Source organism: Podarcis liolepis (genome assembly GCF_965112155.1).
Source record: "Podarcis liolepis genome assembly, chromosome: 2".
Classification (NCBI taxonomy): domain Eukaryota; kingdom Metazoa; phylum Chordata; class Lepidosauria; order Squamata; family Lacertidae; genus Podarcis; species Podarcis liolepis.
This window is the reverse complement of record NC_139555.1, coordinates 29171005-29198289: the sequence shown is the minus strand read 5'-3', so window position 1 is coordinate 29198289 and position 27285 is coordinate 29171005. Positions and strand designations below refer to the sequence as shown.

The 27285-nt window shown below is 48.4% G+C and overlaps 2 protein-coding genes and 1 long non-coding RNA gene across 10 annotated transcripts in view; 2 read left to right on the top strand and 1 right to left on the bottom strand.

The window, feature by feature from the left end:
* Positions 1 to 6752, top strand: part of BAIAP2 (BAR/IMD domain containing adaptor protein 2) — a 136438-nt gene extending 129686 nt beyond the window's left edge. For all 3 annotated transcript variants that reach the window (XM_083490129.1, XM_083490125.1, XM_083490128.1), the window contains one exon: positions 6207 to 6752. In XM_083490129.1, coding sequence (XP_083346255.1) covers positions 6207 to 6276 — 70 coding nt within the window. In that variant the 3' untranslated portion in view covers positions 6277 to 6752. The remainder of the gene's footprint in view (positions 1 to 6206) is intronic.
* A 1497-nt stretch (positions 6753 to 8249) lies between these two features.
* On the top strand, positions 8250 to 13070 carry LOC310700689. Its single transcript, XR_014522717.1, has 2 exons — positions 8250 to 10279; positions 10399 to 13070. It is a non-coding gene; the product is annotated as an uncharacterized lncRNA (long non-coding RNA).
* A 1620-nt stretch (positions 13071 to 14690) lies between these two features.
* The window catches only part of AATK (apoptosis associated tyrosine kinase), an 87400-nt gene continuing 74805 nt past the window's right edge, over positions 14691 to 27285 (bottom strand). For 5 of the 6 annotated variants that reach the window (XM_083489837.1, XM_083489838.1, XM_083489839.1 and 2 more), the window contains 6 exons: positions 26803 to 26924; positions 25926 to 26075; positions 22232 to 25184; positions 21524 to 21686; positions 20605 to 20838; positions 14691 to 19282 (listed from right to left, as the gene is read on the bottom strand). In XM_083489837.1, coding sequence (XP_083345963.1) covers positions 19251 to 19282; positions 20605 to 20838; positions 21524 to 21686; positions 22232 to 25184; positions 25926 to 26075; positions 26803 to 26924 — 3654 coding nt within the window. In that variant the 3' untranslated portion in view covers positions 14691 to 19250. The remainder of the gene's footprint in view (positions 19283 to 20604; positions 20839 to 21523; positions 21687 to 22231; positions 25185 to 25925; positions 26076 to 26802; positions 26925 to 27285) is intronic. The other variant, XM_083489836.1, reaches the window with a different exon arrangement.

The following is a 27285-nucleotide window of genomic DNA, read 5'->3' as shown; positions in this document are numbered from 1 at the left end:
AATGTCTTTCCATTGACTTATGGGTTACAGAAACTCCATGTGCATGCTGGGAAATGTGTGTATGGAAATGAATACTGAGTTGCTGTCCCAACACTTGAAATTATTTGGTATATCCTGTATGCACAGAGGGTCCCCATACATGTAAGGATATACTGACAAAGAATTAATGTTTTCTGCACAGCTGCTCATGTTTTCAGTGATCTCTTTGTTTTTGCCTTGTGATTCCTACACCAATATATGTATATACACTTGGGTTTATACTCCGCACTAGAATTCAAGTCCTAACTGTGGTGTTGAACATGTTGATCCAGGTTACATTAGCCAAGCCAGGTATGTTGATCCAACAGAGTGGAACAAAGGAAGTAATCTCAGAGCCAGGGAAGAAGTATGGTGGTGATAAAATAGATTTAGTTTCTGCTCTCCCTGCCACCCCAACTCTGCACCGAACCTCAGAAATTCAAGGAAGTCTTTATGCTGCTTCTATCAGGCTCTTGGAGCTTACCCCTCCTTTTCTCATTTGCCATTACAAAAATAGTTAACTATTCTTTGATGAGTCACAGTGTGAACAATCTTCAATACTTTCTCCTCCTGTTTAAGTTCCTTTCAGCTTCAAGAATCTATTTTAGCATCCCCTGGGAGAAAAAATGATCTTAGCCTCTGCATTAATTAAGTTGGGAATATTAATTGCCTGTGCTTTAAAAATAGGATAATTAATCTTTGCTGCTGTGAACTGAGCAGACCTTTTTAAATAATCAGCTCTGGCTGCAAAGAGGTGCTTTGCTCTGGAAGAAGGGTGGCACTCCTATCCATACTTGCATTAGGGTGCCTAGTCTCCCCCTCTCTCTTTTTCGGACTGGGGTTTGGGACTGCTGCCTTAGCTTTTTGTACTTAGGTGTGATGACAGGATTCAAAATCATTGAACTGGAAGGGACCCATGAGGTCGTTCAGTATAAACTCTGCTGCGTTCAAGATCTGCAATGCAGGGTTCAGTTACAGCGTCTCTGTTTAAATACCTTCAACAATACAATCTGTTCTATTGAACAGCTTCTGCTGTTAGCAAGTTTCTTCTAATGATTAGCCAAAATCTGTTTTTCGTCTAATTTCTAACCATTAGATTTCAGCCCAATACCCTGGAGCAATAGAGAACAAGTCTTGCTCTATCAAAATACCTGTGGAACCATTATAATAAAACTGTGTTTTTATTATTGTTTATATTTTGAATTAGATATATGTGGGGGCACCAAAATCTTTTAAGTACTTAGAGCTTCTAAAGGTCTTAATCCAGCCCTCCCTAAGAAATGCCTTCTCTCTTCAGTGATTCTGGTTTCTAGGTCTTCCCATACACTAGAAACTTGTGGAAGTAGCTAAAGCCATTAGATTCCTGTTTGGAACTGCAGTTGCCTTTTTTTGAGAATCACAAGTGCCCTAAACGGGTGTTTTGCTGTATGAGCATCAAAACCAAATCTTGATGTTGTGCTAACGGTATCTCCAGAATATACTCTTGAGAATATTCTGTTAGGGCAAGACCATCTGTTACCATTATTATTTATTCATAATCTGGTACTGTGAGTGGATAACATTATTTTACACTCCTCATTCATTTGGACAATAACATTGAAAAAGGTCACTATTATTATCTCTTTGGGAAACAAAGCTCATTTCTCTGTCCAAGGCCCTTCTAAGAAGTGTTGGTCAAGCATGAGTTTAAACCCCTGGTGCAATATTGGCTAAAAGGTAAAGGGACCCCTGACCGTTAGGTCCAGTCGTGGCTGACTCTGGGGTTGCGGCGCTCATCTCGCTTTACTGGCCGAGGGAGCCGGCGTACAGCTTCCGGGGCATGTGGCCAGCATGACTAAGCCGCTTCTGGCAAACCAGAGCAGCGCACGGAAACGCCGTTTACCTTCCCTCCGGAGCAGTAGCTATTTATCTACTTGCACTTTGATGTGCTTTCGAACTGCTAGGTTGGCAGGAGCAGGGACTGAGCAACAGGAGCTCACCCCGTCGCAGGGATTCGAACCGCCAACCTTCTGATCAGCAAGCCCAAGAGGCTGAGTGGTTTAGACCACAGCGCCCCCTGCAATATTGGCTACCAGTTTGTAATTCTAGATAAGTTTAAGCCATTGCCATACATGCCAATTCCCCCTTTATGAAACAATTGCCCAGTCCTCTCTCTTAAAAAGCAAAATACTTGTTAGTTTTTGAAGCATGCCTTAAATTTTAAACCGCAAGGCAATTAGTTCTCCATAAAATAGGACGGGTTCCTGTCTTTTCTCAGTGCTCTCCTTGAATCAGCTGTACATGAGCCAGCTTGCAATGCTGGTATCTCAAGTTTTATATATTGGTTTTGTGCATGCTGTGGGAATGCTCAGCTCTTTTTTGTGGGAATTGTGCATCACACATGAGTGCGTAAGGCCTTCTTTTTCTTCATAATCTTCCCTTTCTCCCACTTGCTCCTTTGATGCAACACACTTTCTGTCTACTGTGAGAGACTTTGCAAAAAGCTGAATTCTATCTTGCATCTCATTTAACAAGTGGTTCAAAGCTGATCTGGTTTGGGTGCCCTAATTTGAGTGTTCATACTTGCCAAATGTCTGTGTCCCCAAACCCTTGGGAGAGTTCACCCTACCATTGTGACAATGACATATCCCTCAGAGCACTCTTGACATTGGAAAGAAGAGGGAACGGTGTGTTTTTAAGTCTGATGGCAAGCTAGGGCCCAGTGCTAGCCTTCAAACGTGGCCTTCGCAGAAGTTGCAGCATTCTGACTTTTGCCTGCAATGTGGACATGACAGTCACTGAGAATTGTAAATTATGAAGCTCAAAGGAATGTAAACGCATTCAAGATAGAAATGGTTCATAACCCAATAGGTTCTTGTGAAGGAGAATTCTGCAGACCTATATAATGGGAAGGGGTGGCTAACCCAGATGTTGCTGGACTCCGAACTCCTGTTGCCTCCAGCCACCATGGCCAGTAGTCAGGCATGATGGGAGTTGTAGTTTAACAACATCTGGAGGGCCAGATGTTCTACGCTTTGCCTTGACGCATTCTGAACCTGGAATATAATGTACGTTGGCGTTGTATCTACCTGTATGTTTATAGTGCAGTAATACCGTGGGGAAATCATGGCACAAAAATACGGGCTGCCTCTTTAGGACAGTTGTAACAACAATAGAGGGCTGGGTGTGAGAGAGAGATAAAAATTAGACAAATACAGGCATTGGCGATTCAAAATTCACCAACAAAACTAGGCAAAAGAATGGTTCCCCCTCACCTTGAAGAAATTGCCTGCCTATTACAATAAGCACCAGTCTGTATTTTGCTTTATTTCTCCTTTAGAGATAGCAGGCAATGTGGTCTTAACATCTGGCCAGTTTTGTGCCACCTGTTTCCTTTCAACATGTGGCCATAACTTGATCTGTTCAGTAATAATTGCTTTCAGTCAGCCTTTTTTGCCCTGCAGTTGTAACCTTAACCGTGTAGAAATGGTATTTCATATTTCTATGGCAAAGGAAATAGGTCAAGAGCAGGCAAACGGCTCTCGGCCGTTTATATGGTACCATTTATATGGTAAGTGTTAAGACTAAATGAACGTCTTCGTTTCTCAGACCCTTGCAACAGTGGTAGCAGCATGGATTAATTTTATTTACTTCCCCTACGAGGAATCACCCGAGGGCACTTTGGCAGTGCCATTGATTTTCTTGGAAGTGGGAAGCTATGTATTAATGGCTCCCCGTTCAGGTCTGGGGAGTGATTTCCAACAATGCTCCATCACCTGAAACTGCAAGAAACAGCCCTTCAATCCCAAGCAGCGACACAGAAATGGCAAGTGTAAATAAGGACTCATTTTCAAGCGTATTCCACCTGCCTGTATGTTGAGACCACACTGGATGGGGAGGGACAAGAAGACACCGCACGAACTCTGGAGCAAAAAGGCGTTACTTCGATAAAAGGGAGTTGATCGTTTTTGTGTGTGAATGTTGTGTGCTGCCAACATCTTACATGGGATGTTATGTCTTAAAGACTGCCGTCTTCAGAGGGAAGGCTGCAGGATTTGAAATTTGTTCTTCCTGGCTCAAAACCCAGCCAGTTTGGAGAAATTTCAAGCACCATTTCTATGCTGCAGAGCCATGCTCCGCAAATTGTTGCCTGTTGGTGAGCAGCTGAAGCAACGCCCCCTCAGATCTCTCTGTGCCAAGGTAGTTCAGGAATGCAGTTGGCTATTGGCTGGAAAGGCCTCCCTCACACCCACCCGGCGACCTTAAGTCAGGCTCTAGATTTGTCTGTGGCGGAGCAGCCTGCACCTGAGAGTGTGGCAAGCTCACAATAGTTATGTGTTAGCAAGTATTTGGAGAGCAGCAGCTTGCCCCGAATAGATGCAAGATGTTCTGGAGGAAGCAATGCTGTGCAACGTGGGTGTGGCGTAAAGATCAACAAAATGTGACTTTTTGCTTGCAGGAGGGAGGCATGGGTGCGGAGGGAGAAGTAAGAGCAGCATAATCTGAAAATAGTCCAGTTGCTCGGGAGAACCTAGAAAGCAGTGATTCAGTCCTGGAGCAAATTCCTCCAATACAGTTTGGACGGTGAAAAAAAACCCGGTCATATGGGTGTAGACCTTTCTGTCTGCAGGCAGATCTATGCCGGCAGGCCGCCTAACCTTGCCCAAACTGAGCGACGGATAGTCATGCCCCCTTAATTGCAAAAAGGCATACTGTATTTTTTGCTCTATAAGACTCACTTTTGCCCTCCTAAAAAGTAAGGGAAAATGTGTGTGCGTCTTATGGAGCGAATGCAGGCTGCGCAGCTATCCCAGAAGCCAGAACAGCAAGAGGGATTGCTGCTTTCACTCTTGCTGTTCTGGCTTCTGAGATTCAGAATTATTTTTTTCTTGTTTTCATCCTCCAAAAATAGGTGCGTCTTGTGGTCTGGTGCATCTTATAGAGCGAAAAATATGGTACTTAACATGGCCATTCTGTTTACAGGTGGCTTGGATTTGTGGAAGAACAAACAGGTCTTGCAATGAAATGGTGCCGGGGGGGAGGACTCCTGTTCAGGGTTCCAGTCTGTCAGCCGTGGCCTGTTCCATTCCCCCTCCCCACGTGGTTTTCTGTTTGCTCCACTGCAACTGCCAGCCTTTTGTGATCAGTGAGCATACTTGGTCCTCTTTGGGATGTTTCCACCTTAAGCAATTTCCCCCCTAAATAGTTTGAGCTTCCCCCAAGCTTGATGATATCTCTTGGATAGTGCCTTATTGGCCACAAGAAGACTGGCACTCATGCCTGAACATCAGAAACAGTTGTGGAAGCGTCCAGCAATTCTTTTTTTTGGGGGGGGAGGGGATTGGTGTTCTTTTAATATTTTAATCACTGGGACTCTCCAGCTTGAATCTTGAAGGGACTCGTAGTATTTTTCTTGGCCGTCTCTGTTCTATGAACTGTTGGCAGCTTGCATTTTTCCTGCCAGAGCTTGTTACAATTGCCATGGAAATGCCAACAACGAAGTAATTGGGGCTGCAACATGTAAGAGTAAATGACCACATTGGCTGAAGCAAACATATTGTGAACGTGAACCAAGAGTATAATGACCCAATGCCGTGGTCCGAGTCCATATGGTAATTACTCTTGCATGTTACGGGTCAGGCAAAGATGATTTACCATCAGGAGAGGGATTCTTTATCATGTACTTCTTCACCCAGCACATAGTTAAAACTATGGAATTCTCTAGCTCAAGATGTGGCGATGGCCAGCAGACAGGCTCTTTTTATATCCTCAACTCTCGAAACATCTTTTCTTACGCAACTTAGGGGAGCTTTCACTTTAGAGATGTTGCAAGTGCTCACTGGTGTGTGTGTGTGTGTTGCTTTCTGCACAAGACAAACCCGTGTCTATCCATGTGTCCTTGTTCCTAATCGCTTTCACGACAATTTCCATTCCCAATTTTAAATATATTGAATGCCAACGTTGAAATGCTTTGCCATTAAGATTTGGCCATCTAGGGCAAAGATACCTTCCAAGTAGTTAAAAAGATTTTTGTCTGAATTGACGCTGTCTTGATTTTGCAGCAGGAACTGTGTTTTCTAGTGTGCACTGTGCAGGCGTCCTTGTGGTCCTTGTTGCATCACTCATTCTTCCTGTTGTCTCATTGGGTGTAGGCCAATTGATTCCTAAAGTTCTTCCTACTAAAGCTGAGCCTTGCTTTCTCTCTGCAGGAATCCTTTTGCCAATGTCCAACTCAAACCAACGGTGACGAACGATCGTTCTGCTCCTCTCATCAGCTGATCTCCAGGGATATTGGGCGACGGCGGGTACCTCGCACCTTTTTGAGTTTCACCTGTGTGGCATTTCTGTGGTGTCCTTGTAAAGCACACGTGTCTATCTTTCCACAACTCTTTATTTTTGTAGTTAGACTGAATCTCAACCTCCTGCTTGGGAAGCAGAAGTTGGTGCACTCATTTTTTAAAAATTTTTGTCTTTAGAGCAGAAGATATACCTTGGCCTTTGGAGTGATAAGTACCTCAAAGAGTACATGATGTCTCTGTTGTGAATGGAGAGCTAGAACGATGAACCAGGCCATGTAGTCTGTTCTGTTATAGACTTACGTTCAAAACCTTCTAAGGGTGATAATAAGCTAGGAAAGATAGTATGAGCAGGATGAGACATTCCGTTTTGCAATTATCTTGTTTCTCAATCTCTTGTGGAGGTCTCTTGGCACAATCAAACGTGTGGATTTGAATAAATTGAGCCTCTGGACTTCAGTGGTTGTCAATAAAAACTTGAGCACTGCCCGGTGTCACCAGACAGCGGCTGCTAGCAGCTGCAAGTCTGTACTGCACAGCGCTACAGCCAGAGCAGCGCATTATATAGATGGAAGACTCACTGGCTCATTTTGACTTGTGCTGCGCTTTCACTGGGTAGCCCACTCTCCTTAAACTTAGCACAGCCAGACTCCAAAAGTTACCTCTAGTTACCTCCAAAAGTTAGTCCTCTAGTTACCCTTTTAATTTTCATGACCAGTCCAGATCACTGCAAGTATGGAATGAAGTAAAGGGCAGGTCAAACGTCACAAGGCAGTCATCCTGTGCCTGATCATAGTCAAATTGTTATGTCCACATTTTTCATGTGGTGTGCACATGGCTATGGTGCATCAAGTAGGGAAACACCCTTTTTAGTTGCTTTTCAGTGAGCACCTTCTCAACAGAACTCCTTGCTAATTAGCTAGGCTGGGGGAGAACCCTAACAGTTAACAAAGCTAGCTTATCTCTCTCTCCTGCCCACCCCTCTTTCTGCCCTGAACTCCTCTTCCAGTGGAATTCTTCTCTACACATACTGCCTGGTGCAGTGTTTCAGTGTCCATGCCACAGGAAGAAGCCAGCTTAGGCAGACTGGCTCCAGTTCGGTACTGCAGGTCAATGCCATTAGTATTACTCTTGGACAGTGAAGCAGGACCTTGCAGAGTTCCTCTTTTTGTTGCTCTTTATAGTCTGCTTTTCTTCTAAGATGCCCTTGCATTTGCCTTAACAACAGGGGTGGCTAAGCTGTTGGCCCTCTAGGTTTGTTGTACTCCCTTCGGCTCCAGCCAGCATGGTCAGTGGTCAGGGATTATGGGACTTGTAGTCCAGAAATCCCTGGAGAACCACAGGCCAGCTGCTCCTTACAATGTGAATGTTAGAATGTATTCATAAGAAGCTTCTGCATATGCTGTTGAGCTGGAGGGACCAAAGTTCCCTAAAGCTTCAGTGCACAGCCCTCATGGCTATCCCAGCAGGGCGATGTTAGCGTGCGCTTCCAAACTGGAAAGGAGGGATCTGTACTACTGTCTCCCCTAACAGCAGCAGTCAACTTGCAGATCACTCCTGGGGTCACAGGATTGGCTTCTGATGCACATTCATCATTTCTGGCCAAGTTTCCTCTTGCTGGAGTTTATCCGCAATCTGACTTCTAATGAAAGGTAATTCAGCCATCCATCCTGGGAAGTGGCAGCTGTCTCTCATCTCTAAACCTACCATGAGATACCTCAGGCACCTTGGCGCCTCTTACAAAATCCCAGTCAGAAGTTATTTGGGGGCAAGCTACGCAGATACATGTTGTGATGTGATTGCTAAGGAAGGCAAGCATGGCAGGACTATCAGGAGTTTCTCTTGCAAGTGGGTGAGAAGATGAGACATGGGCCTTGTATCTCTCTCCTCCATGCATGGGAAAGCGGCTTGGTGTGTTGGAGTAGGCAAACGTTTACCAAAGAAGGGTTAAACTATAAAGTGAGGGCACAGAGTCTAGAGTCTAAAACAAATAAATAAAATAAAATAAATAAAATGCATCCGCAGTGCCAGCCTCACATTTAGAGGGGCTGAGATCTCGCTAGTATTCTACAAGGAAAGGCACCATCGCTTGCATTTTTTACTGATGCTCATGATGTGCTTCCATCCATGTCTCAACACCTTTATTTTTGTACAGAGATAATGTATTTTAAGTACAGACCAATTATTGTTTGTTCCTGTTTGGGACAGATAATCTGGCAAATGCCGACCTTGGCCGACAGCTGCAATTCTAGGCCGTTCCTTGCTTATGAGTAAACATGCAGGTCCTGTGCTGCTGTTGCAGCCAGCGTGCCTGAGTGTATCCTGCCTGATTCTATTACCTTCCTCCCTCTGAAATATATTTCTCTCTTGCGCTTAATAATTACCTCAGGGCTTTGTCCACAGGAGTGTGATGAGGTTTCTCAGCCAGAGCTTTATATTTTGAGAAATGGCACAGAGCCATACTATGCAGAAAGGTCAAATTCTACTTAGACGACTAGACTCTTGCCAGGTTTATTATTATTATTATTTATTTCTAGCTCTTTATTCACACTTGTCTCAAGCCAGCAACAAGGGTAGAAAGTATCCCATCCCAATGTAGTAATGGTTGCAGGAGCGCAGCCCAGTTTGCAGAGTAATGTTACACTCTAGTTCTGGCAGAAGTGACCAAGATGCGGGCAGCATAAAGACACCTGGACTTCGAGGTTTCCTAGGTTAATAATATTATCACGCCCTCTGACCCTCTGTGCAAAGGCACACCATGTGAATTCAAGGCTTTGAACACCATTATGTGCCTAAGGGACAAAGTACTAGTGTTACATGACAAAAGGGAGGGCGGTAAATCTCCAGTTAAAATGCAGCAACTCAATGTTTGAGATGGGCACGTTTAATATGTTTTTGAGAATAGGGAACAACTGTACAATCGGCCTGTTTCGATCCAGAAGTGCCCTGTGACTTGCCAACATTTCATGCTGGAAGAGGGACACTGAGCAGCTGCTTGTGGTATCAGATTTATCTGTCTACATCAGCAACTACCACCGCCACCCAGAACAGAAGGAAATACAGCAGTCAGCAGCTGGCTCGTAGCAAAAATGAATAGAAGGTACAAACTACCAAACACTTCAGCTCCATGTAGAACACTGAAAAGGGTAGTGGAAGCACCTATCTACAAGATTACGTAGGAGAACTTCATGAATACTTACCGCGGGCAAGCCCCATATCCCTTCTCTGTTTCTCCAGCTTGAAGGCTTGTGCATGCCAGTCCTTGCTGATGTAGCCACACGTGCCCTAGGGATTAGTGCTCAGTTGTTTCTCTTTCAGAAATGCAGTGTGGCAGCCATTTAATGCTCCAGGTAAAATGTGCTATGTGGCCTCTCAGCAGTTGGGTCTTCAAAGGAGGCCCAGCACTTCTTTACTTCCTTGCTTGCTGCTACAGACTAACCCAATTGCATTGTGAAGCATTTAGCATTTCTGTAAATTAAACACTTATTTAAACTGCAGGAGACGGAGACGGGTTCCTTCAAACACCCCCCCCCCCGGCAACACTGTGCCCATTGTCCTTGACCCTTTATTTCATGAATTAAAATTAAAAAAGAGGTGGACTTGTTTGTATTGGAAGAATTCATACTATAAGCTAGATAACAAGGATACAAACCTGTCTCCCCCCCCCGAAAACCCCCCCCCACTGGGGAATGAGATGAAAGTAGTGCTTCAAGAGGTTGTACTCAACAACAGATTAACAACAGGCCAGGCCTAGGTACAAAACTGATAGGAATCTGGTGGTTTAGCCTGCTCCTCGCTAGCAAATCAATAACAAGCCCCCAAAGGTCCCCTGTACTAATTAGGGCACAACTATCTCCACTCAAGTGTTTCCACTAGCGCTCTGTAAAATGGGGGTAAAACACTGCCTAGGAAGCAAGCTGTGGATATTTGTTGTGTCACATGTGGCCTTTGTTATGCAAGCTTTGCCAGTTTCCTCTAGATCATTGGTTCTCAACCTGTGGGTCCCCAGATGTTGTTGGACTACGACTCCCATCATCCCTGAGCTCTGGCCTTGCTAGGTAGGGGTGATGGGAGTTGTAGTTCAACAACATCTGGGGACCCACAGGTTGAGAAAGGCTGCTCTAGATGCCGCTTTAAAAAACAAACAAGCCCACAATAGCAAACCTCAACCTTTCTGCTACCTTCCCAGCCATCCTCCTGTGCTACTAAATAAGGTTCAGGTAGGGCACTAGGAAGTATTTGAAAAGGCTCCATGTGCTGCTGAGCTCACTCACACTCACACAGCCCCCTTGCTGGCTTAAGGTGGGGATTGACTACAGCTGTAAAGTGGTGTTTTTAAATTTGCTTGCCACCATCCACAAGAGCAGTATAGAAGTCTAGAACGCAAAGTGACTAACAGACGCTCTCATGAGTATTGGCACAACACCGGATTTTTGTGCCTTTAGCATGAGTCAGAAATCCAGCAGGTACAGATTTTCCTGCACCTCTGAGTTTGCTTCCTGAGAAAGGAGCATTGCCTGTCGCAAGGTAAGCTCATCTGCCCTCCCTCTATCACAGCCTCTGGCTTAACCTATGAAACCCCAATAAATTATGCTGGCTTCAACGCATAGTAGATGTTACGATGAGAGCAGGCAGAAGATGGCTTATTTTAAAAATGTTTTATTTTTAGTGTTATTATTATTGGACCAATGGTATTTGACACACATGCTGGGAGCTGTATGGAAATCAGCACTGATAAAAAATACAGCAATTATGACCCGTATCAATAAAATATACACTGTAAATAGCCTCTCTCTCTCTCTTTTCTTTTAAAAAAAACAAAAACCAGCACAATCCAAAACATAGCTCTCTAGCTCTGTCTTCATGCAGCCTCGCAGGTGCTGAATGCATTTTGATGCTATAGACCACACACACCCTTAAGTGTTTCTTGTTCAAATGCAGTGCCAAAAGGAACGCGGCTTGGAGGCCGAACTGCGCTGTAGCCACTTAGCAACACTCCCACCCTCAAAGCTGCGCTCCACGGAACTCATTGTGCCTGTGAATCCTCCACTCTCCCATTTCACCGAATGTGGAAGGAACCCAAGTGTAACGGATAGAAACCCCACTCAAAAACAGCCCATGTTGATACCACCAGTTGCACCCGTGCCATGCCCGACAGCTGCCTACGACGGAAAGAAATGTGGGGTAATTATACAAAGTATATCAGGTGAAAATGGGGCCCGTGCAAATAGCACTGCCTAGTGTGCTTGCTTGGAGGTGCCAGTAGTGTTCAGCAGCCTATAAAGCCTACCTTCCCTTGTGGAATCGCCTGGAGTTTTATACCTCAATGCTGGGAGGAGTACCATTTCTGCCTGTGGCTGCTGTTCCTCCAATCCAAATGTCTCCCAGTTGGAGAATAACAGCACTCAGCCCTGTTGGAATGAAAGCCACTCTTCCCATTACATAAGAGGCATATTGCACCCATGTGGATAAAGGGATTGGTTTGTCGTTTTGTCATCTTATGCCTACCACTGGCTTTTGCTCTGGATACTGCATCTAGATTAACCTGTCTCAGGGGTTTAGAAAATGAAAAGCTGCACAGCTCTGGAGCAAATGCTGTCTTGCAGTATTTCCACCACCCAAAGCCAGCATTGATGGTAGGCAACTTCCTCAAAAGGAGAGAGGTTTCATGGCCTCATCTGCTTGTTCTGTAGGCACTTAAGCATTGCTCTCTCATAGTAAAAAAAATCTGTTCTGAGCCACATCTGCTTCTTACAGAGGAAGGGGAGGCTGGACAACGAAAACTGGTGTAAAGCGTGAGCAGGCTCAATCTGCTTTACAACCATCGTGGGTGAAGGTCTCTTGCTATGCCCTCCTTGCTCGCTAAGGCAGTCAATGCGCGACACGCTTTAAAATAAAAAAAGGTAAATTCTGCATCCTATATAAATCATGCAAATTTGCTTTATTTGCACAATTTGTTTACTTTGCATAATTTATTCTGCTGCTGATCCGATAGAGTGGCATAAGCATAGAAACCTCGAACACTGGAAATGGTACCTTTCCCCTCCACTTCTGGTAATGCTTTCTTCTCATTCCTGACTTTTACCGATCGTAACTTTTAACATAACATTTTGTATTTTATGTAAACAGCTTAGAGGTGTTTTTAACAATTTAAATGGAATTTAAATAAATAAAATGCAAGGTGCCCTTGTAGGAATATGGTAAGAAGTCTGTGTTGTCTCACTATTGGCCGTGGATGATCTTCGGAGCAAATGTTGCTTGGAGCACTGGGAGTCACCCTTAGCTGCCTCTACAGCTTACATAGTAAGCCTGGTTTGCCAACTATTAGCCCTGCTGGGACCGGCCTCCCATAACACTTACAGACGGGAAAAACCGAGGCCAGGAAACAATAAAGTTGGGAAGCAAAATAAAGCCCAAAATGAAACTCAAGCCTCATGGTAAGCTGGACCGTTCAACTTCCACCCTAAACTGATAGAAAGAGGGCTGTGTATGACAAACTACATAGACTATATATTACATATATCAAGCGAATTTGCAAGATCTTGCTGATGCTACCTGTATTCTGCTTCCCTGCCCTTTCATGGCAAGGAAGGGGGTTATTGAAGCCCTGTAGCAGCAGCAGCAGCAACTAAACCTCACCAGGGAACCAGTAGCCTCTCCAGCTTCTGAGGTTTGTTCAGGCTTATCCTTGCAATCATAATGGCTAGAAACTTGCTTTTCTTTCCAAGTGAAAGAAGAGGTTCTTACAAAACCACATTCTGCAGCAAGTATTGTATTCTGTGGCCTTAAGAACAAAAAAAAAAAAAAAAAACACATTTTCCACTGAATGGCAGTACACACAAAGCCCTGGTTGTACTCACCAGGGTATGGCGAGGGCAATTTGAAAAGACGCACCAGCGCAGATGGATGGTTAGTAGACTTAACTCACATTCCCATGGTGCCAGGGAGAATCCTGCATTTGGCAACAACCTACTTGCTTTCCATGCATGTGGTATGAATGGATGGGGCTTCAAAAGCCACAAGGGATGGAAGGATAGCTGTTTAAATAAAAACAAATGTTGGTTATTCCTGATGCTATAAGAGGCCACATGATAAATAATGTACTCTTAAGCAGCAATTCTTTACACACTTACCTGGGAGTAAGTCCTACTGAACTCAGTGGGACTTACCCTGAGTAGACATGCATAGATAGGACTGCACAGCTAAGGGTGCTTTCAGACTGTGGGCTATTAGTGCTACCCAGTCATTACCCTTTTGCTATGAGCTACATGCACAACTGCAACAGGCCTTCCCCCAATTCAGCTGGTGCTGTGTTCTATGTGTGCATGTACATCCTGCCATGTTCTGTTCACAACAATGGGCTTAACATAGCCATGTGGGTGGGCAGCTAACAGTGAAGCTAATGAACCCCTTCAACGGTATTTAATTTTATCACCAACATTTAAATTTGGGCTAAAATGCTCTTTTCACTGAAGCGCTGTTGCTCAAATATTTTATTTTAATGTGAAAAGGCATTCGAACGCTTTGTTGTTGTTGTTTTTAAATGTACGCTGCTCAAATGGCACCGGTTGAAAAGGTAATAATGAAAGAGTGCCCCAGTTGAAGAGGTACAGCCATAGGGTTCAGTTGCTGGGAGCCCCACTGCACGTGTCAAAAGCAGATCTCTGAGGAAGAGGGAGCAAGGAACACAAGGGCAGCACCAAGGTGGCTTAACCCTGTGCTGCTGTTCCATTTCTTCTTACGTCAGATTCTCCCAAAACAAAATCATAGAAACATAGTGAAAAGCAGAAGAGGGGAGGGGAATGATTTGATTGCAATGTCATGTGATTGCCCTGTAAAATGTGAGTGGACGAAGAATAGCCATTCCAGAATAAACTCAATAGTGCGGAAGCATCACTAATCCAAATGCAGAAACCCAACTGTGCTGGCTTTATAGCAAACCTGACTTTATAATGTTGCATATAGCACAGTGGGCTACAGCACAGCCTGGCTCCTAGCCACCAATACATGTTGGCACAGGTGCTAGAAATGTATGCTTCGCAACCCAAAGCAGCTGGCACTGTGAGAAAGCAGGCTTTCTCCCCTTTGCCCACTTGCAGTTGGCTCCAGCTCCGGAGAATTCCTGAGCCAGAAAGAAATTAAGATGAAGGGGTAACCAATGACAGTTCTTCTGTTCTTCCCACACATCTTGCAAGGTGGCAGTTAGTTGCTTCCAGCTCTGTTGGTAAAACTAGCAGGAGTGCTTGCAGGTGGGGATAAGATACTGGAGCAATTTGTGCATGGTCCACCTCAAATTATACCCACAATGAATTGACTGGAACCACAGAGGCCAAAACCCTTGGGCCATCAGTAGTTGTGGGCACATTACTAGCGTTCATGGAATTCCCTGCTTCTCTCTTTGTCCAAGTAACTATTGGGTAGAGAGTGAAATCCTGGCCATAGTGTGTGGCAAGAAGTACACCCTGCTCCCTTTCGCCCGAGTGGCTTCGTGTCTCTATCCAGTAGAACAGTTTATGCATGGTTCTCAGTTGTCTTCCTTCCATGCCCAAATGAAGAGCAACTGGGAAGCTGTGCACATGCAGAGAGGTTGCCACAGAGCCAACAGAGCTTCTCCTCCTGTTCCCCTCCAAGACGCACGTGAACTGCAGAGGTAAAAGCCGCTTCTGTTTCTGCAGCAAACCTTCCTTCTCTAACAGAGGGTCCAACCTGGAATTTTGTTGCATTGTCAAGCAAATTCTAGTGCAAATTCCTGGACCGTGGAGTGCTCTGGATTCCTCCTGTTCTAGTTAATGGCTAGTGTGCTCTGATGCAGCAACGAGGGGGAAGAGAGAGAGTTCCACTGAGCCCCTATGGCAATCCCACCAGCTGCTCACAGCTGCACTCGTGCCAGGATGGGCCATATCCAAAGTGGATGCTACTTACTGGGAACACTGTCATTCTGATATGGAGACAGCTGGACATCTTGCATAAATATCTGCCCAAAGCCATGGGACAGCGCCATTTTACAGCTTTGGAAATCATTCATTCAGAAGGATTTGCCTGGACTTAGGATTCTTGAAGCTGCGATGTTCTGGTTGGAGAGGTTAACAGCTAACAAACCACTCTTCCTTTTTTGCAGGGTGGGAGAGAGGCCCTTTCCCCCCAGCCTTGAGGTTCCCATTTTGGGTTTCCCCTTTTAGCCACTAGAAGCAGTACCTCATTCTGCTCAATAAGAAGGGGTAGCTCTTGTCTGTAGGTGGCACTTGTGTGTGGCTTATGTAGCAAAGCAAAATGCAGAAAACAGAAGTTGCAGACATCCCTCTTGCATTCTGTCATCTCTGGCTCCTGGGAATAGGCATGTGCTGGTGTGCATGGAGCGCAACTCACTGGGGGAATGAGTTGCAGCAGCCAAATGAAACTGGGCAGGAAAGAAAATGTGCTGTGATCTTTGCAGTTCTTCCTGGGTCAGACCTGCTGCCCCTGCTCTTGTATATCCCGGCATCAATGCTAGAACTGCTTATTTGCTGGCTCCTCCTCCAGTCCATGATTTCCTTTGGAGTTCTCTTCCCAGTTGGCCACACTGGCCAGAAGTGTGGGTGGCATCACAGATTCAGCTGTTCGAGCAAGATCAAACCACAAACACCTGACGGTGAATGCCCTGAAGTCTGGCAGCCCCGACCAGGAGAACAAGCTTGAGCAACAGTTTTCTGGCTGCCACAAGGAGAGGGAATTGAGTCAACAGCAATACTATCTCTGTCACCTACCCATGCATAATGCAAACTTTAGTGAAGAAAAGCCGAACAAGAGCACTGCTACTTCCAAAGTCCAGGGCTATCCATTTGTGTTTAGGGACTATACAGCAAGGAGATAACGGCAGGCATCGTGTATATGCTGGTCTGCAGTAGGAGAGGGACTAAATATGTGTATTTGACCTCAGCATACAAGGAGGCTGTGAACAGAGCATGGCTAACTTTCCATGCCTGGCAGACCAGGGAAGCAACGGTTCCCAGCAAGGAATGCCATGCACATAACAATATTCTGGCTTCCAGGGGAGGGAGGGCAGGGAGAGACAAAACTATTGCTTCAAACACACTTCTAGGTGTCCTCGCTGGTGCCCAGGATGTGAAGAATCAAGAAACCATCAGCAGGACTCTTAAACATTACTCACTTAAAATGTTCCACCGAAGTTTATAACTGTGCTTAGGAATGCAGCTTCACTGATTCCCAGCTGGCTAAAATTGGTGTGTGGGGAGTAGGTTGGAAGAAGATGAGAAGAAGGAGGATCTTAAAGCCACCCCCACCTCTGTTCATCCGGTAAGATGAACAGTGGGGGCATTGTGCGTGTATATAAATTAATGCTTAAGTATGGGGGTGGGGAATGAACAAGAGGTGAGATATTAGATCAGCTTGGGTAGCTCAGCTGGTTACAGCATGGTGGTGATAATGCCAAGGTCGCAGGTTCGATCCCCGTATGGGGCAGCTGCATATTCCTGCATTGCGAGGGCTTAGACTAGATGATCCCGAAGGTCCCTTCCAACTCTACAATTCTAGGATATATAATAGAAGAGGTACATAAAATGATGCATGGTGTGAAGAAAGCAGATGGGGAGAGTGGTAATACTAGGATTTGAAAACGAAGCTGAATTTTGCAAGATTCGGAACAGACAAAAAGAAGCACTATGTCACGCAGCAGCGTTCAAGACTATGGCACTTGCTCCCACCCACAAGAGACAGTGACAGCCACAAATCTGGGTGGCTTTAAAAGAAGATGAGATAAATTCATGGAGGTCAGGGTTATCGGTGGCTACTAGCCACCATGGCTATGCCCTGACTCCACCATCAGATGCAGTGGGGAATCCCAAGTGAGGAGAGTACTGCTGTATTCATGCCCTGCCCTGTAGGTTTCCCACCAGCATCTAGTTGGCCACTGTGAGAACAGGAGGTTGGACTAGAAGGGCCACTGCCTGAACCCGCAAGTGCTCTCCTTCTGCTCTTAGAAGTGCATTATGCCCTTTGTGGAACTAAAAAGAAGAGAAGAGTCATCAGCCCTGATGTCAAGAGAAACAGCCAGAGACGTGAAAGAACAAAAAGGCCTCTTAAGAAAAGAATGTTTTGCTGCTGTCTCGGGCTCCTGTGGCCATGGTTGTCCTCTAGCCCCTGTTTGGAAATGGTCCACAAATACGGTTGTTAGCAGCTGCTACCTGCACCCTTGATTTCCAGTATCTGTGTTTGGTCTATAGCCCCAAAAGGCCACAACCCCCGAGTGTAGACTCCCTCATTACTTTTCCTCCCCCCCCCAAATCCAAATTGCACAATTATCCTAAAGTTTAAACTGATAAAAGATTTAACCCAAAAACAAAAGAAAGCAACCATGATGCTCTTTCCCCCCCTCCCCTGGTTCCCTCCTTTCCAATCCTTTCCCCCACCCCATCCCCAAGAAACCTTGATAAAAGTTAACTCTTTACATCTCTTTGGCAACAATAACTTAAATCTGCCGCTCTGTTAGGGCAGGTGATATAGCGTAGGTTAATTTTCTTTTTTTACAAAAATAGTCCCGGTAGCCGTTTGACCTGCTTTTGCTACACATCTCGTCAGGAGTCTCCTCCTGTATGTTAAGTTCCTCTAGGAGTTGCAAAGGGAAGTTGGAGTCTCTCCCCACATGACCAAGTTTGGCATTTTGACACAAACCCAGCCTACCCACTTGCTGACGGGACACAGCTTGGCACCCCAGAAAACCTCCACCTAAACAATACTGTGGCAGGGAAAATAGGAAGGTTCTACAGCGGGTGTGTTGGGGGGCAGGGAAGAGAGGTGAGCATCTGCACCACAAAATTCCCCCCTGCTTAGAGGGTTTTGTTTTGTTTTTTAAGTTAACCTTGCATTTCCTGCACATCCCCTTTCTTTCCTGCTTAGGCAGCCATTTCCTAACAGGCAGGGAGACTTCCTAACAGGCAGGGAGGCTGCTTTCCCCAAGGCAAGGTTGGAGAAAGGATGCACCAAAGGCCATTAAGGCACAGCTCCTGTACCACTAAGTGCTCCAGTGGTGGTGCAGCTGAGCAGACGGTAAAGGGGCCAGCAGTAGTTGCAGAATCTATACGTGGGAAAAGGAGGGGGCAGCAGAAACACAGTGTGGAAAGGGAAGACGGCTACTGAGCCCGTCCCACAAATGAAATTGCCACCTGAACCTCATCTAGCTCCCCTACGTGCCACTTGAGTTTGCCTACCATCCATTCTCTCGCCTCTCCCCTTATTTGATGCGCAGCCGAACAGCAGGCTACACCCGACACAGCCAGGTGTAGAGGGAGGGGGGCAAGAAGGGACTTGCAGTCACAAGGAAGGGAGAAGGAAGGAAGGAGTACTCAGCTTTCAAGGGCCAAATTTAAGCATGTCTGAATGACACGGTGCAAGGCTATGTGCTCTCGCTTCCGCTCTCTATTCCGTGCTGGGCTTGGAAAGCACACATGAGAAGCTTACAAGAACAGGCAGGAGGAAGAAAAGGTGGCGGTGATCTCAAGGCAGTGCCCCAATTTGGGAAGCCAATGTGGGTCGAAACATCCAAGAGGCATGAGCTGGAGAGGGAGGAGGGGGGTATCAAAATGGCTTGGGTGGAGGGGGCAGCGATGTTAGCGAGGTCACAGCTCTACCCTTTAAATGCTATAGGTTCTATAGGTCTATATGTCTATCTGTACATATACACACCCTCACACACACACACACACACACACCCTCACATCCACACGCTTGTCACAAAATCATCACGCCGTGGGGCATCTCCAGCCTAGCAGCAGTCAAGAACTGTCCAATAAAATCCGCCTCTTAAAAAAGAAAAAAATATATATAGTAAGAGTGAGCCCCCATCACCACCACCATGGAGTTCTCTGCTCCACCCAAGTTCTGGGCCTCCATCCTTACTCCTTAGCCCCGATGCAGAAACCGATGCTGTAAGGGGCAAGTCCAAAATCAAGCCCATGGCTAAGCTCATTCTCTGTCGCCTCTGTTTTCACTGCTTCCTAAAAAAAAAAGGGAAAAGGCAGAGTTAGTAATGGGGCGTCACAACCTTAAAGGAGGCCTTGTACACCTCCTCTCCTCTGCATAGCTTTCCAAGTTGCAGAATCCATTCTTACTGCATCAAATGCAACCAAAGGAGAGACAAATTCCCAGCCCAGCCCCCATGACTTAAGCCAATTTTACAGATCATGCCACCAGCCCCTCAACCCACTCTACAATGATTTTTGTGTGTTTTTTAAAGGACGAATACAATTAAGGTTCCCCAATATAGAACAGAGTGCAAGCAGGCTTGCATCTTATGTTGCTTTGGACACAGAAGCCCCATTCAAAAAATTCCGCCTCAGGCACTCAGCGAAGGTAGATGAATGGGGCTTTGCCCTCAGCCGAACCACATCTACCTACCTTGCTATTTACCACCAGTCCAGGCTGCTGTCATTGGCTCTGGCTCCCCCTACTGTTGGCCTCCCTGCCGTCTTCCCTACCACTCCCAATGGGCGCCAATCACCACTGCAGAACCCGACCCAGATTATGCTTTGCAACCTGACCCTCGCTGGCCAGAGCTTGTAATCCAGAGAGGAGTCCATAATTTGCCTGTAGTTCCTTCACTTGCCTATCATTGATGGTGCACCTGATCATGATCCCAGTGGGTTTAACAGAACAGGCTGTGCCCAAATAAACATAGGCAAACATCCTTAGGTGCTTCCATAGGAGCTATTCATTCTGGAGTGTCTTGGGTCTTCCCCCATTCAGTTATCTTTTGAGAACAGGAACACACAATGTCCACCCCAACAACCATGGATCAATTCAGTGAAGTAGGGGAATATCCTCCTGGCCCTACTTCCTACAAACCGAGCAATCACACTCTTTTTTCGCACCTCAGAAGTGGGAGCAAGGGCCTCTAAGGTCCATGTCCAAACGGTTCTTAGAAAGGATCTCTCTTAAAAACAGATCCATATCCCTGTTGTTTCCACTTATTCAATTGCTGTGTACATTACAAAATGTGGGGTGGTTTTTTTTAATGCATTTGGTATACTGAAATTATTTCACATAAACATGGCCTTGGTAGAATTAATTCTTATGAACTGGTGGTCCAATTAAGTGCCATCAATAAAATCACTCAACAGCATTCCCACGGAAATCAGGACTGTCCCCCATTTCCTATTCAATATTTAACTGTTCCTCAATTTCCTGGTGTTGATCATGTGACATCTAGGCCAGGCCATGTGGCTTGACAGACATTTCCTCCAGACCCAGGGACATAAAAGAGCGACATTCTTGAGACTTCTGGGCTCACCCCTTCTTCTGCTACCTGAATGCCCCTTACCTCCTACAGAACCGGTGTCCGAGTCAGTGACGTGTGTGATGGAGAACCTCGACACGGGGGCAGGTGAGACTGTGAAGCGTGAAAACTGGATGGGCAGCACCTGCTTCTGAGCTGGCACTAGTGTGGGTGGCAGTCCGGGGAGGGCAGGCTCAGGTGCCGCCGATGTCAACGATGGCATGACGGATGCTTTCACTGCCATGAGGGGGAAGTCATCTTCCCACTCAAAACCACCACCTGAAGAGGGAAGACACACAGTGGAAGGGTAAGGAGCTGGGCCCAAAATCCCACCCCACCCCCGCTTGGCCAATTGTCCTCTGCTGCTTCCTGTTAGCCTCCTGTCCAATTGCTGCATCGCCAAGTTCCTACTAGTCCAAAAGGTCTTGCTGTGCAAGACCAATTTCCATCCCCCTCTAGTGGCCAAATGCAGGTTGCTTTACCTAAGCTGCTGCTTGGAGCAGCCTTTCTCAACTTGTGGGTCCCCAGATGTTGTTGAACTACAACTCCCATCTCCCCTAGATAGCAAGGCCAGAGCTCAGGGATGATGGGAGTTGTAGTCCAACATCTGGGGACCCACAGGTTGAGAACCGCTGGCTTGGAGCAATGCACAGAGGCTGGAATCCGCAGCCCATAATCTGTCCAATCAAGTGACACATGGCCTTCCAGTTGTCATCGACTACAGCTCCCATCATCCCCAAGTCTGACCCAACCCAAAGGCTATAATGGCTGCTGGGAGTTGACAACATCTGGAGGGTGCCCCAACTCCGTTGCATAGTGAAGCGGTGCAAAAATATTGCACCCAAGAGCAAACCTAGATGGGTTGAGCTCAGAAAAGCAGTCTGTGCAGGTGTTGTGATGGAGAAACATCAGGGCCGCCCCCCTCCCCCCCAGAGCCCTGCTCAGTTCCCTTCTGGTTTCCTACCCTTACTCTCTTCAGAGGTGCTCCCTTCCGAGGAACTGCTGGGGGCATCTGTTCTCTCTGCTGGGCTTGGGGAACCGTTGCTGTCCTTATGCACAGGTGGTGCCACAGGAGGTTCTGTTACTCCCGGGAAAGGATGCTCTGCCAGTTCCTTCGTGGGGCTTTCCTGTGTGAAGATACAAATGGGCATAACTATCTCGTTGTCTCTTAGGAGCAACTCTGGGATCCAGGTTGTCCTCTAGGGAATAAACACCCTCCTAGCCTTATTTGCTCCATAATTATGGTGGCTGCCATAATTAACACCCCCCGTCCCCCGCTCTCAAACCCAGGCTTTGCAAAAAGTTTGGGTCACTCCCATATTAATGTAACCGGTTTTTTTAAAACAACAATTGAGAATCATGTTCAAATTAAGATCTGAGGCTTAGGATGAAGGTTTCTTTGTCCGGACTTGCAAGACTACGATCAAGATTAGGGGATGTTGGTAACCAGCACCTTTCAAAACAAACAATGAAAAATATACTCAGTTAAGAGATCAGCAGATGCTTATAGCTGTGGGGCGTTTCTGTTGCTTGCAGAATGGAAATTGCGGAATGCACAAAACATGTGTGTTTCCTACGAAAGAGGCACACGACTTTCGATTCGCGAGTATGCTAAAGCATACTTGAGGGCCTCTTCTGGCTGTCAACTCCAGGCCACCAGAAAACAACTCACCTGGTCAAAGAGGTAGACGGTGACATCTTCGATGAAGGAGACGGCTTTCTTCTTGCGTTCGAGGTCATCGCAGAAGGTCTCCACCAGCAGGCTGGGCATCTTGAGCAGGCTGCGCAGGTTGCGGGCGCTGTGGCTCTCGGCCACCACAATGGGCACAGCCGGCAGCTCCTCCTCGCTCTCCTCGCTCTGGTCCTGGATGTTGTAGCACCGCAGCTCCTCGTCCGACTCATCGCTGTCCTCCGTGTCGTCCTCCTCTTCCTCGAGCTCGGCAGGGACAGACGGATGCCGAGAGGGCACCGACGAAAGGTCCAGAGAGAGCCCTGGGCTGCTCTGGGGCTGCTCGCCAGGGCAGCATCGTTCCTGCCCTTCCCCGGATTCCTCTGCTGCCCTTGCCACTGCATTGCTCCCCGTCCCCGCATCTCCCTCACAAGCCCCATTCGGCACATCCGGACTCGCAACCACAGGAGACAAGAAAAAGGACCTGGTGGCGGGGGGTGGCACCTGGGGCAGGGCAACAGCCTCGTCGCTCTTGCCTCTGGATGAGTCCAGCTCAGCAACAGTGACTCCATTCACTACCAGCTCTTGTGACATGCTTGTCCCCATGCCCTGGCCGCTAGTCGCTGGATGAAAGGTACACCCCATGCCGTCTTCCTGTGGGCAGGTGGGCTCAAGCAAGGTAGGCCGAGACTCGCCTGAGCTATTTTGGGCGGGGTCCTTCCCCAACTCTCCAACGTCCGCCTGGGGGAGCTCTGGCTCGTGCCCCTCAGAACCATCACTGTCCCCTTCCCCGTCCTCCCGAGTCCCCCCTTCGGTATCGTAGTCAGAGAAGTAGGCCGAGTCACGGTAAGGGTTCTTCTCGTCTAAGGCCTGCAGCTCAGCGCTGAAGGAGTTGGAGAGGCTCAGCTCTTTGGCTGGGCCCTCAGGGCCATCCGGTGCCTTTTCTAGCTGGGTGAAGGCCTCGGGCTCCCGTGGCTCGTGAGGCTCCTTCAGGACAAATTCAGGCGACTCGTAGTTCTCTGTGTCGTAGCCGCTGTCTAAGGCTTTAGGCTGGCTCGAGGGCACGTAGGCTGTGGGGCTGAACGCCTCGCAGGAGCTGGTGGTGGAGGGGATGTCCAGCGACTCCAGCGAGTCAGGGGTCTCCACCTGCTTCTGCAAGGACTTGAGGGTGACTATGACGTCCTGCCGCTCGGTACAATCAACTGGGAAGTCAGTGAAGACCCCGGATGTGAGCTCAGCCGTGTCCTCGTCACTGGCCTCATCCAAGTCAGGGAAGCTGGCGCTGGAAACCGTCTTGTCTGGTGTCCTGTCCTGCTCACTGGTCGTGGTGTTCTTGCCACTGTCCACGTTGATCTCTTGCGGCACCTTGGGTGAGCATTCGGCCGAGGCCTCTTCCACCACGACGGGGTCTTCCCCAGTTCCTAGTGCCTCCTCCTCTGGCACGGTGGCATCCCCTGCGTCCGTGTTGTTGACAGGTTCCAGCGCTGACGCCACTGAATCAGTGTCCCCTGGTGGTGGTGGAGTGGTGGCAGCCAGGAGGCACTCCACCCCGCTCTCAGCCAAGGGATTCGTGGCATCGCCTGCGCCGATCTGTACGCTGGCAACGTCGGCTGACGCTCGTTCCTCTGAAGGCAAGTCGGTGTCCGGGCAGGGGGAGCCCGTGTGAGATGATGCCACCCGCTCCTCGCCCAAAAGGGCCGCTCGCAAGTCCTCAATGCCTAGCGTGGGGCCTTCACGGGGTACAGTACACAGCGGCTCTGCCATGAGCCCCTGGAAAGTGATCATGTGGCGGTAGCACCAGCTGTCTTTGGCAGGTGGCTCACACGGCGGCAGCAGGTGGCAGCTGTTATTGGCGGAGGTGTTGGACGTCCAGTTCTTGCTGGAGGAAGGGGACCCGTTGTTCTCATCCCCTTCGCTCCCAGGGCTGCCACACGAGTTCTCCTCCTCCTCTTCCTCCTCCTCCTCCTCTCCCAGTTCCAGAGTGACCGAGTCTGCCACTGCGGCCTCCTCCTTGTAGGCGTAGCCCACCGAGGGTGAAACACCAAGCGGGTCAGCAAATATGCTTTTCTGCGGAGCTGCCACGGGCCACTCGGAAGCCCCATGCTCCTCAAGCAGGTAGTCCTCAGGGCCGTCTTTCAGGGAGGCCTCGTAGTACGGCGAGGCCTCCTTGTCCCCTTGCCCTCCATAGGAGTAGTAGTCAGGGGGCTCCCAGTGGCCGCTGTCCCCATGTGCACCAGAATGCCCCAGCAGGGGCTCCATGGTGAGCGAGACGGTGGGGCTGCTGTTTGACTCATAGCAGCCCTCTTTGGCTTGCCAGTGGGAGGGGCGGCCAAACTCCGGGCTGTAGGAGCACATGGTGTAGTCGAGGTCCGTCCCGCTGCCCTCAGAAGCTGCCTCCTCGATGCGGATGTAGTACTCGCTGTTCAGGGAGGGGCTGTGAGCGCTTAGCACTGGCACCACACCTGGCGTGTGCAGGCCAGGGCAGCCCTGCACTTTGCACTCGTAGCAGGAGGGCGAGACCCCCAGGCTGAGGTGCCTGCCGTCCCCTCTTCCGCCGCTGCTGCCGCTGGCGGCGTAGTAGAGCTCGTGGTAACGCGCGGCGTCGCGAGGGCTCATGGCCGAGGCCGGCAGGTGCTCAGTCTTCCCTTGGTCCCACTTGTACTCAAAGTTCAGGCCGTGGCTCGTCTCCATGACGGTCAGGACGTCGTCGCCATCGTTGGAGAAATGCTCCAGGAGGGGGAAGGACGAGAGCTCAACGCCCACGTGGCTGGAGCCCGAGCCCGAGCCGCCTCCTCCACCGCCGCCGCCGCCAGGCTTCATGGAGTTCCAGCGCCGCTCAAACTCCTCCTCAGCCTCCGACGCACCCTTGGCGCACAGGTACGAGAGCAGGAGGTGCACCTCCTCAGCAGTGGGGCGCTGCTCTGGCTGCAGCCAGCAAAACTGCATCACCTCGTACCTGCGCATAGGGAAGAGCAGAGGAGAGGTGAGACTCGGTTGCTCCTTTGCTCTGGGGACAACACTCAGCAATTGCGTCATTCGCAGAGCCAGCCTTCCTCCATCTACAATCTGCTCCCTGCCAGCAACCTACTTGGCAACATGCTCCTTGCTACCCTAATTCCCTAGTGAAACCCTTCTTTCTCTTCTGCACACCCCTAAAACCACCCTTTTAGACCAGTTGTGGCTAACCTTGCGCTAGGGCTGAGAAATGTCTGGCTTTCAACGTTGTGATATATCCCCAGCTAAACACTGTGATGTACCGATATATCACAATGCCTGAAATAAGGACGTAATCAGTACTACGTTTCTAGAAATAGTCACCATGAATGCCTCCCTTGGGCGCCCACCTGAGAGGTGCTAGAACTATGTTAGAGAGTGCCCACTGGCTTGTGGGGCTACCAACAAAGCTTGTGCTCTACCGACTGAGTGGCAGCCTTTTTGTTCCTTACTTAATGGATACATTTACCAAGCTTGCAATCTGCCAGTCCTGGTGGCTTGGTGTGCTGTTTGCTTAGCAAGAGGGCTAAGATGGGAGTCTGGCACCAAAGACGTTTATCAGCATCTGCCTACCCACACACCTGATCCCACCTGCCTACGGTCCAGCCTCCTCCACGCTTGTCATTTACTGCCTGCTGGTCACCTCTGCCCCTCATGGGATGCTGTGCCCTCCCCCCCCCCCCGAGGGCCCTGCTTCACTCACCAGCGGTCAGACAGTGAGAGTGGGAGCTGCGGCTTAGGAAGTTTAAGCTGCTGCTCCTTGATGGCGTAAGTGAGCACCTGCCGGTCCGAGTAGTGGCAGTAGGGCTGGCTGCCCAGCTCAAAGAGCTCCCAGATGGTCACGCCCAAGGACCTGCCAAGAGAGAGGGGGCTCAAAGCACACGCGAGTGGCAGGTGGCACCACAATAGAGGGAGAGCGCCGGGTCACCCAGGCCCTTTGAACCCAGGGCAGTTGCATTTATTTGCTTGGCAAATGCACAGCTCATCCTTCAAAAGGGACAACTATCTTTAAGGGGGAGGGAGACACAATCAAATTACAATGAAAATGCAGGTAAAACTATGGGAAGGGGAAAATAAAGTGAAAGGAACCCAAACAATTACACCAGCCAATAAAACCAAATACGTGCTCCTTGTAGCTACCAAGAGAAATTATTCTGGCTGCTGCATTCTGGACCAGTTGCACCTTCGGTAGTCGTCCCATGTAGAATGTGCTACGGTAGCCCAGCAGGGAGATTTACCAAGGTGCACATCACACAGGAGGAGCAAACTCAGCAGGCATATCCCATGTTGCACTGTAATCACAGTTTTCCTGGCCAAAGGTTTCCGTTTGGTTGTTTTCGAGCAAAATGTAACCTAAGCCAGAGAGTTGCCTGCTGGCTTGTGGGGCTACCAAAATAAAACTTGGATCACAGCCACTGTAAAATATTACTTAGTGGTGAGATGTTTACCTGGCTCAGTAAAATCACTGCCCCCCTTCCCAAATCTGGCCTAAGGGTTCACGTTGCTGCTATCCCACCCTCCCAAGGTCACACACCCCAGGAAAGGCTCCTTCCCACCCGTACCACCCCTGATTTTCTCACCAGATATTGCTGGTCTTGGTCTGGTCAACAATAAGCAGGTTGCCATGCACCTCGTCGATGAGTTCAGGCGCCACCCAGCGCAGGGGTACCCACAGTTGGTCAGCCGTCACAAAGTAGTCATCCTGCCAAGCATGCAGGGGCAAAGCAAGACAACGTCAAACTGGCACCAACAGAAACAGCAATCGCGACCTGTTGTGGATGCTTCAGCTGAGATTCCTGCGTTGCAGGGTCTTGGGACAAGATGAGCCTTCAAGTCCCTTCCTATTCTATGCTAAAGGTGGCCTAGTCCACTCCACCCAAGAACCGCTGGTGATGGAGAATAGGTCTGTCTCCACTAAGCCTGTCCCCCACCTCTCCCTATCCCTTAGACATGTTCACACTGTTGCTGGGAGAATCGCAATCCCCCCTTCCCAGCCCGCCTCCAGATTTATGTTGGCAGGTCCCTGCGTACGGTCATGCCCCGGTGAAGCAGGCACAGTCCTG